Genomic DNA, 15853 nt, shown 5'->3' with positions numbered 1-15853 from the left:
GGAGTTAAGGCAGTTGATACTCCATAAACACAATAGCTTTCCATAAAGTATCCTTATATTGTTTGCTACTGTAGACAAGGGCTGCATTCACATGGAAGTTTATTCCATTTCCCAACATTAACTATTAATTTCCACAATGTATTTGAGCTTTTATAAAATGTAAAAGCTTCTTCTGAAAATATAACAGAATACAGCACAAGTTTAGCACTCATTTCTGTGTTCCAGAAAAAATCTCTTTGCAAATAAGATGAAAATGAGTGCTGTGTGAATGTAGCCACAAAGTGCACTTCCACTTTGAACTTAAATCTGTTTCCTAGTATATGTATGCTGAATATTTTAATGCCCCAGTCGAGGTGTTGGTGAAAGGTATGCAATTATAAATGTGTCAATTACAGAAAAAATAAAAAGTTCTATTTTACCTCTAATCCTCTGTATTTCTTTCTCTTTCTAAAATGTGAATGCATTTGTGCAATGTTTTGTGGTATAAGATGTATGCAATATTTCATAGAACGAAATATTTAAACAGCTATGTTGTATACTATGAGCAAAATGCAAATGTAAACAATTTTTATAAGCATATTCTGAAGAAAATGAGAGTAATATTTCTCAAACACTATGAATTAGTGCATGAATCTAACATACATAAGCAGATGCTTCTTGTACCTTTAAAAACTGTTCATTCAGATGTTTTAATCCTCCAGGATGTAGTACTGTTAGATGCAAAAAATTACGACCAAGATGATCTTTTAATTCTACATTTGCTCCTAAATAAGCATAAAGAAAATTAGCAGAGATTTCAAAGCCGATGACCTCGAATAGGCATGTTGTCATTTAATAACATAATGCATTTCTTTTCATAATGCATTTTTTTCCTTATCTTGTACCTTTTGATAGTAATAAATTCACAATTTTCCATGATGCACAATAAGTAGCAAGTAGTAGTGGAGTTCGACCTTCAACGTCAACACTATCGATCTTTGCTCCCTGCAATTAAAATTCCATTAAACTGTATCAATGGTTGTATGTAATTAAATTGGAAGCATACTGTAGATGCGTTTTTGCTTTGAAAAGCTGTAGCCTATTTTCCTCTTAAATCAAGCGGGCTTCTAAAATGCATATTAAGCGAATACTTAACTAAAACATCACAAAATAGCACACAAACATTCAAGTCTTCCAGAACTCTTATTCAAGCTAGATAGTAAACAAGTGAGGGAGGGGGAAAATAAAAAACTTGGCTGGTTGTAACACCCTAAGTATGCATATGATCAGAGCCTTTAGGCAGAATGTGGGTGGAGGTGGCAGACATTCAGATGAGAATTTTTTAGGTATATGCAGGTATCAGATTGCACAAAGGTCTGCTAGGAAAGAGAAACATAAGCAACAGCTGATTCTCCATCTCTGGATTTACAAAAAACAGCTGTTATTCAGGTCTGTCTCCATCTCATGACTGACAGCTGCAGCTTCCAACCAAAGAAGGGATTTACTAGGGCTGTCCAATCAAAAATGCTTTGAGAATGGATATTCAAGTAAAATCAGAACTTGTTGTCCAATACTCTTTTGCAGATTGACTCTTCCAGGACCAGCAAAATTAACAGATCTGTGAACGTGGTTGTGTTTTGCTTATATGACCTTCTTATTCTAATCTGGACCAGCCTTTTCTAAAATCTAATTCCCTTGGACCCCTTTTCTTTTTTATTTTGTTTGTTTGTATCTGTATTTCATGATTAGCTATTTCCTTTTCATCCCATCACACCATTTGATTTAAGTTTGGTGTTAAATATGTGTAGGTCTGTATATCTCTGAGTAACAGTATAGTATCTGTTTGACTCTGTACTTTGTTTTGCGTTATGCACAGAAATACACACAAGCTCCACATCAAACTTCAGTAATATTGACAAGGATGAAACAAAAACACGGTAAAGTTCATGTCACCAAAGGCAGTTTTTGGAAGGAAAGGCAAAAGCAAAGGCAGTTTGAAACGGTGACTAGAAAACAAAGAAACAAAACCCAGACCTATTTATCTGATAGGATGCTAGGCTTACAATTTTCATCCAATACAGTGCTACCTTGGTTTGTATACGTTTTGGATTACAAACACGACAAACCTGGAAGTGCTTCTCCCGGTTTGCAACCTTTTTTTTTGGATTACAACCCATTTGGGGGGGGGGGGATTATGAACAAAAAAAAATTGGAGGACCCATTGGTGAAAGCACCCTCCATATCCATTTGTACTTGCTAAACAGGAAATTAATTTTTTAAGTATGTATTTCATGCATGTTACTATGCAACCTGATAGTAAAGTTAGCACAGACCTTTATTACCATTATAAACTCAATTAAAATTAAATATTTACCATTGATATCAGATATTCTGCCAAGTCATAGTGATCAAACAATGCAGCCCTATAGGAATAATGAAAAGCAAACCAAGTTGTTAAAATAAAAACACAATGGTATTAAGTATAAAGCATTATGATTTTCTTTGACAGTCTGAAATAGCTGTCTGTTGCGGACTTCGCCATTATTAGAGATTTCCCATGTGCACCTGTTGTGGTATTTCCCTGTTCTTGTTCATGGCAGCGACAAGGAAATCCCCTTATTGGAGATCTCCCTTCAAAAATTGAAAGCATCCTGCATACAAAATGCTTTGGATCATGCTCATTGATTGAAATGCATCAAGTGTTTATTGCTGTTAGCTACCCAACTCTCAGTGACAGTGCAGAATCTTAAATATACCCAGTGGACAAATCAGTAGGGATGACAGATGAGGGAGCACATTCCAGCCTGTTCCCCCCACATTAAATATGACCTCTTCAAATATACTCAGAAATAAAGTAGAATTAGGCAAAGGCCTCACCTGTGAAGCAATGTTTCTTTATTTCCATCTAATGCGTCAACAATAGGTTCATCGCCTGCATAAGATGACATCATCAGTTTAAGAATTTCAGTAGCTCCTTGGGTGGCAGCAAAATGAAGAGCTGTGCATTTGTCACTCTAAAAGTGGGAACACAAAGCACAAGAAAGCCTTAGTTATTCCCATTCCTATGCAAATGTTTAAAAGTTTTCCATAATAGTCCAAAACTCTCCATTTATAGATTTGAAATTTAGAACAAGGGTCTTGGTCAAATTCCAACTATCATTTTGCACATTGGCCAATTTATAGCACAGGCACTTCCTATTATAGCCATATATACATACGTACAAATTATCAGGGCTGGCCCATCCTTGAGGTGGGCTGGGCTGCTGCCTCGGACGACAGAGGACCAAGATGCTGCACCCTTGTGATCACCCCTCCTGCCCCCACCAGAAAAGTGGTGCTGGCTTCCAGAGAGCTGTTGCTGCCATCTTTGTGGCTGCAGCCATACAACCCAGGTAAGGGAGCCCACAGTGGCATGGCAAACACGCTCCCATTTCTCCTCAGGCAGCAAAACGGGATGTGATGCCCCTGCAGGTTATTATTTTGAAGTATGGAAACAAAAACTAGCCTCATACCACATAATGAGCTAATGTAGTGAGTTTGCTGTGAACACTATGTTGTCTACATCTTCAGTCAGAAATCTGGGTGGAACTAGACTGTGCTCCTACTGGGGAAAAGCACTCCCAGAACACAGTTCCTGTCAGGGGATGTTCCTGCACATAGCAGGGGCGATTTTTGCCAATTCTCTTCTCCCACTGGAACCCCAACCCCACCTCCCATACTGTTCCAGAGGGCTGGGGGCCCTCCACATTGGTGTGAGGCATGGCACTGGCTACTGCAGGGAGAGCAAGGAATTTGCAGAACCCCCCCCCCCTGCACTGGCAGGATTCCTTCCATCATACTCAAAGTACCTGGTGAACAAAGGGAGCCTTTCCATTCTTTAACTTTCTTGCACAGTATATTTAAATAAACGTGTGTTTTCTTAGCTCTTACCTGCTTCAAATCAATTTGGGCTCCATATTCAATGCACATTTTAATCATTTCCAAGTCTCCACTTTGAACTGCCAGATGAAGAGGACTACACTTTCCATTATTAGTAAAATTGATGTGATTTTTAGGGGAATAGCCTAATTCTTCACCTTAACGATTAAAAAATAGATGGTTACAAATAACAGGATATCATATATGACAAGAGGTAGAAACAAAAACTTCCTCCCCATTTTGAAGCATATTCATTTTGCCAAAGCATCTTCTGATGTTGCGACATATTTATGCAACTATATTTAGTTATGACTATAAAGTAATAAGTATAATCAATTAAATAGCAACCTAATTCATGCACCTGATTAGATTTTGTTAAGCTTACAAGGAGAAAAACAGATGCATAAGTTTTTGTGAGGCTATGGGCCAATGAGAGATTTAGATCAGGGCTTAATCCCCAAAATATTACCTCACTATATTGAATATACATTTAAATAATCAGTTCAAATAATATTTAATAAAATACTATCTTATCAAATCCTTGCTTGATTTGCCTTACATAGGAATATTACAAGGATATCTTCATATAACTGATAATTGCAACGATGAAGTAAGAAATGTGTGATCTGAATTCAGGCTACAGTTTTAAGAAACAGGGCTTGGTGAGTTATGCTTTGAATGAAATAAATATTGATGGAATATTGTAAAATGTATTTACCCTTCTTTATGATAATCTCCATGCATGTTTTTGCACCAGAAAATGCAGCTGCATGGACTGGCATACATCCTAAACTGTTTGCTTTACATATTTTAGCACCATTTTTTATCTGCAAGAGAATTATCCGATATTAAGATGACAATTTCTTAAACAGTTCACAGATTGAATACTTAGAACATATTAAGCACTTACTTATTGATTTCAAAAGGATGATAGACACATGTAACTTTATTTGGATCAGAACTGGCACCTGTGAAAGGCTAAGGCCAATGGGTCAGTAGCTGGGAAACTAGCAATGACTGGAGCTGCTGACACGTGGGGCCTATCAGCGCCTCTCTCATTAAGAGATGGAAGATTACCCCAAAGGCCTCTTCAATGATAAAGGGGCAGGGAGAGTCATAGTCCATAGGCTGATGGCCATGGCAGCAGATTCTAGAAGAGTGTGACTCTCACTTTTTTTGCCCTTCTAGGTCTTTACTTTTGGGAATAAGAAAGTCTGGTGGACTTCAAGTTAATAAAACCTCAGAATTCATATGAAACTTGCAGGTGAAAGCTTGCTGACAAGCAGGGACTAGCAAGGAAGTAAAAGTCCACCTGCTGTTCCCTTCACCTAATGTTTTATCACACAAATTTGTTAGGGTAAACTTTTGATCCTTCTTTTCAAAAAACAAGAGCTTCTAATTTTCTGATAGGTTCCACAGTAGATGCCTGTGACCAGCTCCTTGATGCCACATCTAATGATTACATGTGCAATGCTTATACACATAACTTGCTACAGTATATAGAAATATGAAAAGGCAAGAGAACCACACTGATTCACAGAGAAAGGCAAACAAAAAAGTAAATAATTTTCTGTACATACCAGAAGTTTCAGTGCTTCAGTATTATCTTTATAACATGCAAGTAATATGGGTGTGTTCCCACTCTCTCCTTCCAGGTTCACATCTGTAGCACTGTGTTCGACGAAAATCTAAACATTAAAATTAAATTTAAAAGTCTGGCTCTTCTGTCACATCATTGCTGTGCTTATCTCAGGAGTAATAAGTAGAACACACCTCTGACCCACTCTCTTTCCCCATAGGTAACTCCAGAGCAACTGTCTCAGGCACAGGCCATCTGACATGTGTTCTAGTAACGGGCCTGGACCTTTAATTCTGCGTGCAGCTAACGTACAGCTGATGGAAACTTGCCTAGGTATGTTTTCTCCACGCCATTCACAAGATTTCCCACTTCTGAAGCAACCTGGAGCCTCACATGTATCATTTGATCCTAGAGGTTACATATAACTGCATGAATGATGGCTGTGAAGTGTTGAAAAGAATCAGCCTTTTGACTCCTGCCTACCCAACACAGGTTTCATTTCCATACATGTGGCCCTTGACAGATTGCTTCTGAAGGATTGTAGCCCTTGACAAAAAAAAAAAGTTTTTCCCCACCCTGGCTCTGTGGTGTGCTTTCAACAGTTTATCTCCATATTTCAAAAAACTTCAGTACCACAGGTGGATTTAGGGTGCGCCGAGCCTAGGGGACGCCACAGGGCATCACAACTGTGACATAGTGAATTGAGCAGAACGGAACGCGAGAGGTGGGGTGTGTGTGTGTGCTGAATTTTGGTCTTGCACACGGCACCACTGAAATTTGAAAGACCAAAGTCTGCTTCTGCCTGCAGCTCTAGCTGCTCTTAAAATATGAAGAATAAGTCCGGAAATCTACTGAGCTACTGATTCTCTGCTTCTTCTTGCAGCCAGTGAGATGAGGCATTTATCTTCCATGAGATAGTACAGCATGCTGTAAAATCCAGATTTTAAATCACTAATATGTCAGCACAAAATTTTCATAAATGTTAATTTACAGTTCAGATCATAAGACTACCTTATTATTTGGGTGTGGGGCTCTTCAGAATTAATTGAGACTTCCACAACAAAGAAAAACAAGCAGAGAAGCAATAAAAGCTTGGAGCATATTTACCTACATTTGAGTAGACAACAGAAAATCTTCTACAAATGTACAATCCATAACACACGAACAAATAAACACTAAGTGAAGCAATCTGGCAACTATCAAAGAAGTAATCAACCAGCCAAGCATAAAGGGAAGGTTGTGTGTGAATTAAGTCAGGACTTAGTTATACAGCTGCACATAAAATGTTTTAAATGTGCTGTAAAGCGCAAAATACAAATGTGACACTAGATGGTGGCAGTAAGCTATGCCAAATTCAATGTAGTTTTCAAAACTTTTTTTTTTTAAATGCATTTTCACAACATTTTTTATATGTGTGTGGATTCCACCTCACTCAGCCCATAATATTTATTACTCCACTTTGACTTGGGCACAGTGGCGTAGCGTGGGGGGTGCAGGGGGGGCCGGCTGCACCGGGCGCAACATCTGGGGGTTAGGTTTAGGGGGCGCAAATCCACGGGTTAGGGGGCACAAATTACTTGCCTTGCCCCGGGTGGTGACAACCCACGCTACGCCACTGCTTGGGCATGACTGCATATATGTGCGGCACAAGGAAATAAATAGATTCAAACCCGGAAATGGAGGGAGAGAGCTGGAAAGTCCTCATGGCTCACGAGGAGACCCTCTCTGGAGCCTGAAGAGGATGTCAATAAGGGTGCAGGAAGCCCTGAAGAGACCAGAGGCACAGCAGGGATTTGTTAAGGCTGCTCAGCCTCCCAAACTAAAAGCTGTTGTGTGGGGTACCAGAGCTGCATCAGCCTCTTTCCCGCATGCCCTCCAGTGACTTGCCGGCCAAAGATCTGAATGTGGAGATTTTTGGATAAAGTATTTTGTATGGATTGAAGAGAGAGTGGCAGAGAAGGCATTTAAAGGGCATTTAGAGGGTGTTGCCCACTTTACACGATTTCACTTCTGTGTGCACGGGCCCAAAACGTAACCACTGCATAAGTGGGAGGGATGGGGAACGGCTGTATATATTTTGGAAAGCGATTTATCCATCTGCCCTCCATAGGTTCATCCACCTCTCAAGACATCATCACTGTACTCAGTGTGATGGTTCCTGAGGTGGTGAAAATGGGGTTCGTCACCATTTAGATGCTGGGAGCCATTTTGAATCAAGATGGCAGACCCAAACACAACTTTGGTATGGCTTTGTTGGCATAGGCTTGGCTGCCTCTTGAGATATCATAGCCAAACTCAGCAGGATGGTTCCTGCAGCGGGAGCGGTGGTCTTCATTGATGCTCGGATGACATGTGCCGTTTTGAATCAAGATGGTGGACCAAAACATGACTTTGCCCAATTTTTAGTGTGATGGGCTCAAACTCACAAACTGCACTATCCATTTTAATATCAAAATATTTTCAGAGCCGGCCACTCTCCCCTAGTCACTCTTAGAAAACTGCATGAGCTGATGGAGGAAGCCATTCATACATATTTAATAAAACAAAACCATTTCACATAGAGACCGCTTTACTATTCTCTTTTCATTGGCAAGCGTATGAACTTGGAATTAAACTTTACCTTAACTAATTCATTGTGAAGGCACTGCACAGCCAAGTGAAGTGGAGCCATCATACTGGAATTAAGAATGTTTGGGTTAGCTCCTTTGCTGAGAAGTAATTTAACACTTCCAATCTGGGATTTTTTCGTGGCCCAATGCAGTGGTGTGTTTCCAGAGCAGTCAGTCACATTTAGCACTAGGCCAAAGGGTAAGAAAACAGAGCGGATGTTATATCACACTTGTATGATGCACACAATGACTGATATTAATAATCATAATGTTTTAACAAAAATAGTAACTGTAGATGCAGATGTTAGAATAATTAGCAAGTGCCAACCTTTATTCAGCAGATTTTGTCCCGTATCATTTGCATACTTTAAATTTAAATAATAAAATCTAAATGAAAGTGTGTGATACACTCTTAAAAGAGCAGTTAATGCCTTTTCTACTTATCTGTACTTGTAAATGCATTCTAATTGTCTGCTTTTTTGAGGCCAGCCTGTTATTGATCTGCTGCTTCCAGGGTATGACACAAAGATGTGCTTTCTACAATAGGATATAGCCATCTGAAAATAAATCCAGTAAGTAGAAGAGTATAATTCCAAATGCAGAATTGACACACAGGTGCTTTTACATGGGCTATGTTCCTATTCAAGTCATTTCCTAAATGTTTTTCCTCACAAAACAGACACAGTACCTAAAAGCCTAGACACCTAAGAGTTATGGTGGTACAAGCTGTACTATGTCACCAGAGAAGGGGAGAAAACAGGAGGAAGGAGAATTGGGAAGATGGTGCTGGTGCAATTACCAAGTCACATGACACTGAAATGTGCTGAATAGTTGCGGTCATGTAGGCTGTGTTCGACTGCATGGTAAAGTGATCATGCATCACAGACCCAGTTTTTCAAGGGGCATGGGTATTTTACAGAACTACCAGAACGTTTTTAGGTGTAGATCGGTAATAGCAATATAATATACCTGCAGACTCTTAAATTTAAAAATCACTAAGATTACCTGGTTGATCAGAAGAAAGTAAGAAAAGTCTTGCTGGATCAGACCAAAGGTCACTGTAGTCCAGCATCCTGTTTTCACAGTGGTCAAACACTGTGGGAAGTTCACAAATAGGATATTCACCTGTTTTGTGTTCCCCATCAACAGGTATTTGGAGGCATACTGTCTTTGGAAGCAGAACAGCTGGTAGACAGCGACAGCTTTACCCAACATGAATTTATATAAACTCCTTTTAAAGCTGTCCCAATTTGGTGGCCATCACTATCTTGTGGTGGTGAAATTCATAGTTTAACTATGTGCTGTGTGAAGACACACTTCCTTTTACCTGTCCTGAGTCTTCCAACATTCAACTTCATTGGATTCTCCTGCATTCTGGTACAGTGAGAGAGGAAGAAAACTTTCTCTCTACCCACTTTATCTACACCATACATATCCACAGTTAAGTCACACTCAAGAGTAGACCTACAGAAACAAATGAACAAGTAAATGAAGCCCACTGATTTCAGTGGGTCTGCTCTGAGTATGGCTAGTTGGATGCCAGTCTCTGTTTGCTATTTGATGGCCAGAAAATTACCAGGCACTTCCAACTTCCCCAGAGAAGTTCCAGAGATGGCACAAACAAAATTTAGTATTATATGGAGGACTGGATACACATGTCATTTTTGTTACCACTATTTACAGCATAAAAGTATCTCACAGAAGTGAAGCAGAATGGTCTGGGGATCTAAAGAGCTACTTTAGATATGGCCAAGAAGTTGAGCATATCCATCTCTACTTTTCAGTTTTTTTCTCTGAACTGCAGAAAACATTTAACTGCTTTTAAAAGGCCCCTCAGTTTTAAAAGCGGTTAATCATGTGCTATAGGGAGCTGCTCCTCAAGAAACACATAAGTTTGGACATGCAGATCTAGGGCAGCATCCAATTAAATAGTTATACTAGTGCAACAACTTTTAGCTGTGCAATTTAACTTTTCTGCCTCTCCTCTCCAGTGTAAACCACAGTGCCTCCTAAATTTGTTCTGGTGCTTCCCTCAACCCTCCAGAAGAGATTTAGGGGGCACAAGGCATGCATGTTGTTCTTTGCGCGTGCACACAAACACACACAGCAACCTGAAACTACAGACCATGGAGGTGCACATTCAAAATTCTATGTGCGCCCTTGTGATGTCACTGTAAATGAGGAGCTCAATCTGCTAGCAAAGTGGTAAAGTAATGAGTTCTCAGTCTGTGGAAACAGACTCAGGTCTGCATGTGCAAGCATTGCTGCAGCTGCCCTGAAGGTAGAATGCCCTGAACAGAAGACTGTTATGGCAGCTTTGGATGAGGACTATTGTTCCACAGTGGAAGAAGGCTGCTTTGCACTCATGAAACCAGACAAAGACACAGAAATTTGTCCACAGATGACTAACCCTGAGAATGGAATTGCACACAAATATTACATGGGTGCTCACAACTACAACTGCTTTTTGAAGTGGGCAACATTCCAATAAGCTATAAGCGCATCTCCTTTGCATCACATGCTCCTTTCACCAGTCACCAGAAGACCTACCATTGTCACCTGAGTGCCACATGGGTACATAAGCAGAGAGAAATGTCCTCTGCGAGGCTGGTGCCTCAAGGCAACGCAGCAAGAGACAGTGAAAACATTTAGTAGACCTACATATGGTAATGTGGGGATTTGTTGTGAAAAGGCACACACAAAGGTAATGTGGTCTCATTAGTTAATGAAGTAGCTGCTATACTGTGTGGTTATCAAGTTATGTGGATTGTGGAATCTACAAATTTCAGGCTGGGGGTGTTCTGCTCTGATATGTTGCCCCCTAATCTCTGCATTCAGAACTGTTTCAAAAGCACCTGTGTGTCAAGCCAGTGTGGTGTAGTGGTTAAGAGCGGTAGTCTCGTAATCTGGCGAACCGGGTTCGCGTCTCCGCTCCTCCACATGCAGCTGCTGGGTGACCTTGGGCCAGTCACACTTCTTTGAAGTCTCTCAGCCTCACTCACCTCACAGAGTGTTTGTTGTGGGGGAGGAAGGAAAAGGAGATTGTTAGCCGCTTTCAGACTCCTTAAAGGGCGGGATATCAAATCCAAACTCTTCTTCTTCTTCTTTCCCCATTGTTGATTTGTTAGCAAGGGTTCTAGCCTTTTCTCATCATCTATATAATTTATTTTGCATCAGTCAGATTCCATTATGCATTAATCCTTCTACAGCTGATCATCTGCACTTGTGCTCAAACTATTAATAAAGTCAAAACATGATACTATGGAATGAATAGGAGTTTAGTTGACTGACTAGATACACATTCCAACATGCTGAGACTAGAACACAAGACTTCTCCCATGAAATTTTCTATGTGCTGATCAATAGATACATGCTTTAAAGTAATAATAATGATTTTTGTCACCTTCAGTTGAAGAACCATCTATAATCATTTGCATTAGCTCAAGTTGACCTCCTCCTGCAGCATGATGCAATGGAGTGGCATTTAGCTCATCCAGTTTCTTAAGACCATCCCGATTCTTCTTAATGAAACTTCGTAGTCTGCAGGTACTTCCATCTGAGATCACCTAATTTTGGATTATTATTTTTTAAAAATGCAATAATGTTTATTTTCAAAGAGAATGTAGTACTGAAATGCCACATTCCATAGACATACTGGCTTGGCATACTGGTTGGCTGTTTGTTTTCGGGATACCTTGGCACCTGCATGCTAATTGCTTTTAATCTAGTAGAGCCAGAAGCTAAAAGTTAACAAAATTGGATTACATTTGTATGAATCACCTTTTAATCTATTAAAGGAGAGTGCAGAAGAGGGTGGCCAAGATGATAAAAGGTGTAGAAACCAAGACTTATGAGGAACGGTTGAGGGAGTTGGATATGTTTTGCCTAATATATCTAAAGGGCTGTCACATGGAAGATGCAGAAAGCTTGTTTTCTGCTGCTCCAGAGGGGAAGACCCAAACAATGAATTCAAATTACAAGAAAGGAGATTCTGACTAAACATTAGGAAGAACTTTCTGACAGCAAGAACTGTTGTACAGTAGAACCGACTACCTTGGAGGATGTTGGGCTCTTCTTCACTGGAAGTTTTTAAACAGAGGTTGGATGGTCATCTGTCAGGGATTTTTTAGCTGTGATTCCTTCATTGCAGGGGGTGGACTAGATGACCCCTTCCAACTCTACAAGTCTGTGATTCTATCCCACTTATCTTTATTCAACTTTTCCTCCAGGCTCACAGGACAGCAAATGCAGGGTTCTAGTTTTGGCTCATTTGATTGAGCTGTATTAGCTCTGAAAATATCATAGTGTGGTGCTTACCCACTCTACAACATAATTTTTAAAACAAGAGATCGCATCAAAGAATATGGCTATTTTCTCTCCAGCAATGCTACTTGCATTCATTACATGGAAATAGTACATTATGGCATATGAACCAGAGTGTGGATATGATGAATATATTGGGGGGGGGGGTCTGTTGCATGCTTTGTTTTTTGTTTTTTCCCACATGCAGAGAGGTCCTAAGACCTATATTAACCTTTGGATCAAGGCCAACGAAAAGATTAAAACTTTTTACAGTATCAGCATATCTGATGCTTGTGAGTCATAGGAAATTACCAGATTAATTTCAGCTAGTTGTGATATTGCTGTTAAAGGCAACACAAAACAGAGTAGCAACAAGTAACCCTTAAAACGTGTGCTTTTTAAACTACATAAACTGAACTCAAAACATCCTACAAATTCATTCCATTCTCATCCATTCTTCTCCATTCTACATAAATAGGTTTGTTTTTTTTAGAAGAACCATAGAATTGTAAAAGGTAACCTAGTCCAACATTCTGTCCCAAAAGAGGTTTTAGAGAAGTTTTAGATCCCAGAAACAAGTACAGTCCTAATACATGCATCATTTTTAAGAGCTGAGTTTTCAGCATCCTGGACTTCTTGGCCAGGGTACCGAAACTGCCTTTGGACCATCACTTTGTGCACTTAACATGTTTACCAGGAAGAGATTCAACAGGTACAGAGTCTGCCAGTATGGAGGTGAGCCAAAAGGAAAACTTTGGCCTGTTGAATTTTCGACGGATCTTCCTCCACGGTTAATCCTGGCAGGAAAAGAGGCTCACAAACCAAGGACCCAGACACTCCAGAACAGGATTTCTCCAGAAGCACAGATCTGAATACACTCCATACCTGCTCCTGGTAGCCCCGCGATTGCTTCAGGCTGCAATCTTTTATACCCCCCCCCCCTTAACCTGGACTTTAAGTCCCGCCGAACTCGCGCGGCGCCAGGCGCTTTACCTTAAATACATCCTGCGAGGCGACCGAGGCGGCGTCCGCTTCGCACACGACCCCTTCGTAGCAGGTGTCCTGCTTGCTCTGCCCGGACTGGAACAGCTTCAGGAAGGCGCGCTTCATGGTCTCGCTGCCAGTCCGTCTCCCGCGGCGACCTGTGGGAGACACCAGAAGGAGCCATGTGTGCAGGGGAAAGCCCAGCCCGAGAGAGCGGGAGGAGGAGGGACGGGCGAGGTGCGCCCACCCACAAAAGAGGAGGCGCGAATGGGGCGTCGTCAGGCGGAGCCGGCTGCACGAGGAAGAGGCGCGAGGAGCGGCGGGCTCGTGGAAGAGATTCCCGCCTCCAGAGTTGAGGGAGAGCGGCCAGAGCAGGGGCGGCGGCGACCTGAGGGGTCTCGCCGTAGGAACAGCGCGGCACCAGTGCGCTCGCCTCGCGAGGCTGAAGCGGCCTCCGCTAGAACAAAGCTCGACCGCTGAGGGAGGAAATTGGCGCCTCAGCCGAGGAGTGGGGCCCCTCTCGGCTGTCCGCCGTGGGGAGCGCAGTGGGGTCGATGCGGTGACGTCCCCACTCAGACAGACGTTTTGGTGCTGCTGCTTCCCCTCAGGAACGAGCAAGACCATTTAGGCCGGTACCCAGACGTTTGCGGGTTGGACGCCCCAAGGGCACGCTCGCAAGGCCAAAAGAACCGAAACACCGGCAGCCTAGTATGTTTCCCATTTATTATATAAAGCACTGAATAGCTGTCAACAACCTATTTACTTTTTAAGTGCCAATTTTATATGTCCTGAAGAAGATACAGCCTAAGGCTGAGCGGTTAACAAACCCCTCACGGGGACCAAAACAACCCAGAATGTAAACTGTAAAAGCTACATAATTATAAATAACGCAAGCAGCTGTTTAAAAAGTAAACTTTTTAATTTTTAAAAAAATAAAACTGGCAAGGGAATTATTTGGTACGTCACTCTAGAAACACCAGAAGAATATTATCATTGTAATTAAGCAACAAAAAGTATAATGTTAATCTACAGCTTTAGTAAAAAGAAATTTTTAAAAAAGAAAACCTCCTAATGCTTGCCCATTTTATGAGGGAAGGTTGAAGGAAATAACGGTATGGTTTTCCTAGCAAAGAGAAGACTTGAGGGCAGTGGGATAGTAAAGAATGAGCTGGGTTGCAATAGCTACAACTAAGTGATAGGGCTCGACATGAAATGGGGTAGGTCTTTTCCCCACCCACCCGCTCCCTTGGCTGGATGCCACGTGATCCTAGGTAGAAGAGCAGCAGTGAGAAAGTTGTGTGAGGTGCTGGAGTCAAGAGGCAGAGAAAAGTCTGCTCAGTTCTGTGCTTTGGGGCTTCCCTGGAAACATAACAGAAGGAAACATATATATATATATATATACAGTGGTGCCTCGCAAGACGAAATTAATTCGTTCTGCGAGTTATTTTCGTCTTGTGAATTTTTTTCGTCTTGCGAAGCACCACTGTGCATTGACGGTTTCCCATAGGAATGCATTGGCGGTTTTTAAAAAAAGGCGCAATACGTTTTCGTCTTGCGAAGCAAGCCCATAGGGAAATCCGTCTTGCGAAGCAACTCAGAAAATGAAAAACTCTTTCGTCTTGCGAGGCATTCGTCTTGCAAGGTACCACTGTATATATAAAATTTATACACTGCTTGATTTTTTAAAAATAAACCCTCAAAGATCTTGTTAATGCTCTCAGCTCCTCCATCCTACACTCAGGTTCTATATATGTGTAAATGAAACCTCACATCCCAAAGACACAAAAGTCTGTACTGTGTTGACCATCATTCCAAGGAAGTCAAACTCTGGAAAATGCTTGGAAACCCTGGAGCCTCTTCCCACTCAGAGATTGGGCTGGCACATAACATGTAGAATTTATTATTGAAGCTGGGAAAACAAATCTCTTCTGTCCAGCAGCAGCAGACACTATAAATACGTCACCACAAACACAGAACTATGGTTCCTTCAGAATTCTGCCCTCGATGACTTTATTATGTCCAGGGCTTTTTTTCCCCAGCTGGAACTGAGTTCCAGCAGCTCTCAGGTGGGTGCCATTGCCATTATAAGAGAACAAGAGAGGTGTTCGTGGTGAGTTCCAGCACCCCTTTTTTTCTATATCCACATATGTGCTTATATTTTTATTTCCACTGCAGGGACTCATGGCATGTTCAAGAGCGTGCTATTTATCTGGGAAACAGTGCTAAAGAGCAGGGGTCAGCAACCTTTTTCATAGAATCATAGAGTTGGAAGAGACCACAAGGGCCATCGAGTCCAACCCCCTGTGGGCCAGTCCACCGTCCCTCAGACCATGTGGTGGGCTGGACTATTTTTTGGGGGGGGGAGGGGAATGAACAAATTTCATGTGACCCACAAATAACCCAGAGATGCATTTTAAATAAAAGCACACATTCTGCTCATGTAAAAACACCAGGCAGGCCCCACATATAACCCAGAGATGCA

General features: G+C 41.4%; 2 protein-coding genes across 5 annotated transcripts in view; one reads left to right on the top strand and one right to left on the bottom strand.

Moving 5' to 3' along the window:
* Nucleotides 1-13995, bottom strand: part of TRPA1 (transient receptor potential cation channel subfamily A member 1) — a gene marked incomplete at its 5' end in the record, with an annotated part of 180366 nt that extends 166371 nt beyond the window's left edge. For all 4 annotated transcript variants that reach the window (XR_014513869.1, XM_083450929.1, XM_083450930.1 and 1 more), the window contains 10 exons: nucleotides 664-764; nucleotides 885-984; nucleotides 2354-2402; nucleotides 2857-2993; nucleotides 3910-4055; nucleotides 4616-4724; nucleotides 5478-5585; nucleotides 8097-8272; nucleotides 11489-11651; nucleotides 13381-13995. Coding sequence is in view for 3 of the 4 variants with exons in the window: in XM_083450929.1 (XP_083307055.1) it covers nucleotides 664-764; nucleotides 885-984; nucleotides 2354-2402; nucleotides 2857-2993; nucleotides 3910-4055; nucleotides 4616-4724; nucleotides 5478-5585; nucleotides 8097-8272; nucleotides 11489-11651; nucleotides 13381-13995 (1704 nt within the window). The remainder of the gene's footprint in view (nucleotides 1-663; nucleotides 765-884; nucleotides 985-2353; nucleotides 2403-2856; nucleotides 2994-3909; nucleotides 4056-4615; nucleotides 4725-5477; nucleotides 5586-8096; nucleotides 8273-11488; nucleotides 11652-13380) is intronic.
* KCNB2 (potassium voltage-gated channel subfamily B member 2) overlaps nucleotides 13670-15853 on the top strand; it is a 222214-nt gene continuing 220030 nt past the window's right edge. Inside the window, exon 1 of the mRNA XM_083451020.1 lies at nucleotides 13670-14079. The gene's annotated coding sequence lies outside the window, so the exon portion shown is untranslated. The remainder of the gene's footprint in view (nucleotides 14080-15853) is intronic.

This window comes from Podarcis tiliguerta (assembly GCF_965153285.1).
Source record: "Podarcis tiliguerta genome assembly, chromosome: 7".
NCBI classification, from domain to species: domain Eukaryota; kingdom Metazoa; phylum Chordata; class Lepidosauria; order Squamata; family Lacertidae; genus Podarcis; species Podarcis tiliguerta.
The sequence above is the reverse complement of the archived record's forward strand: the minus strand, read 5'-3'. Positions and strand labels throughout refer to the sequence as shown.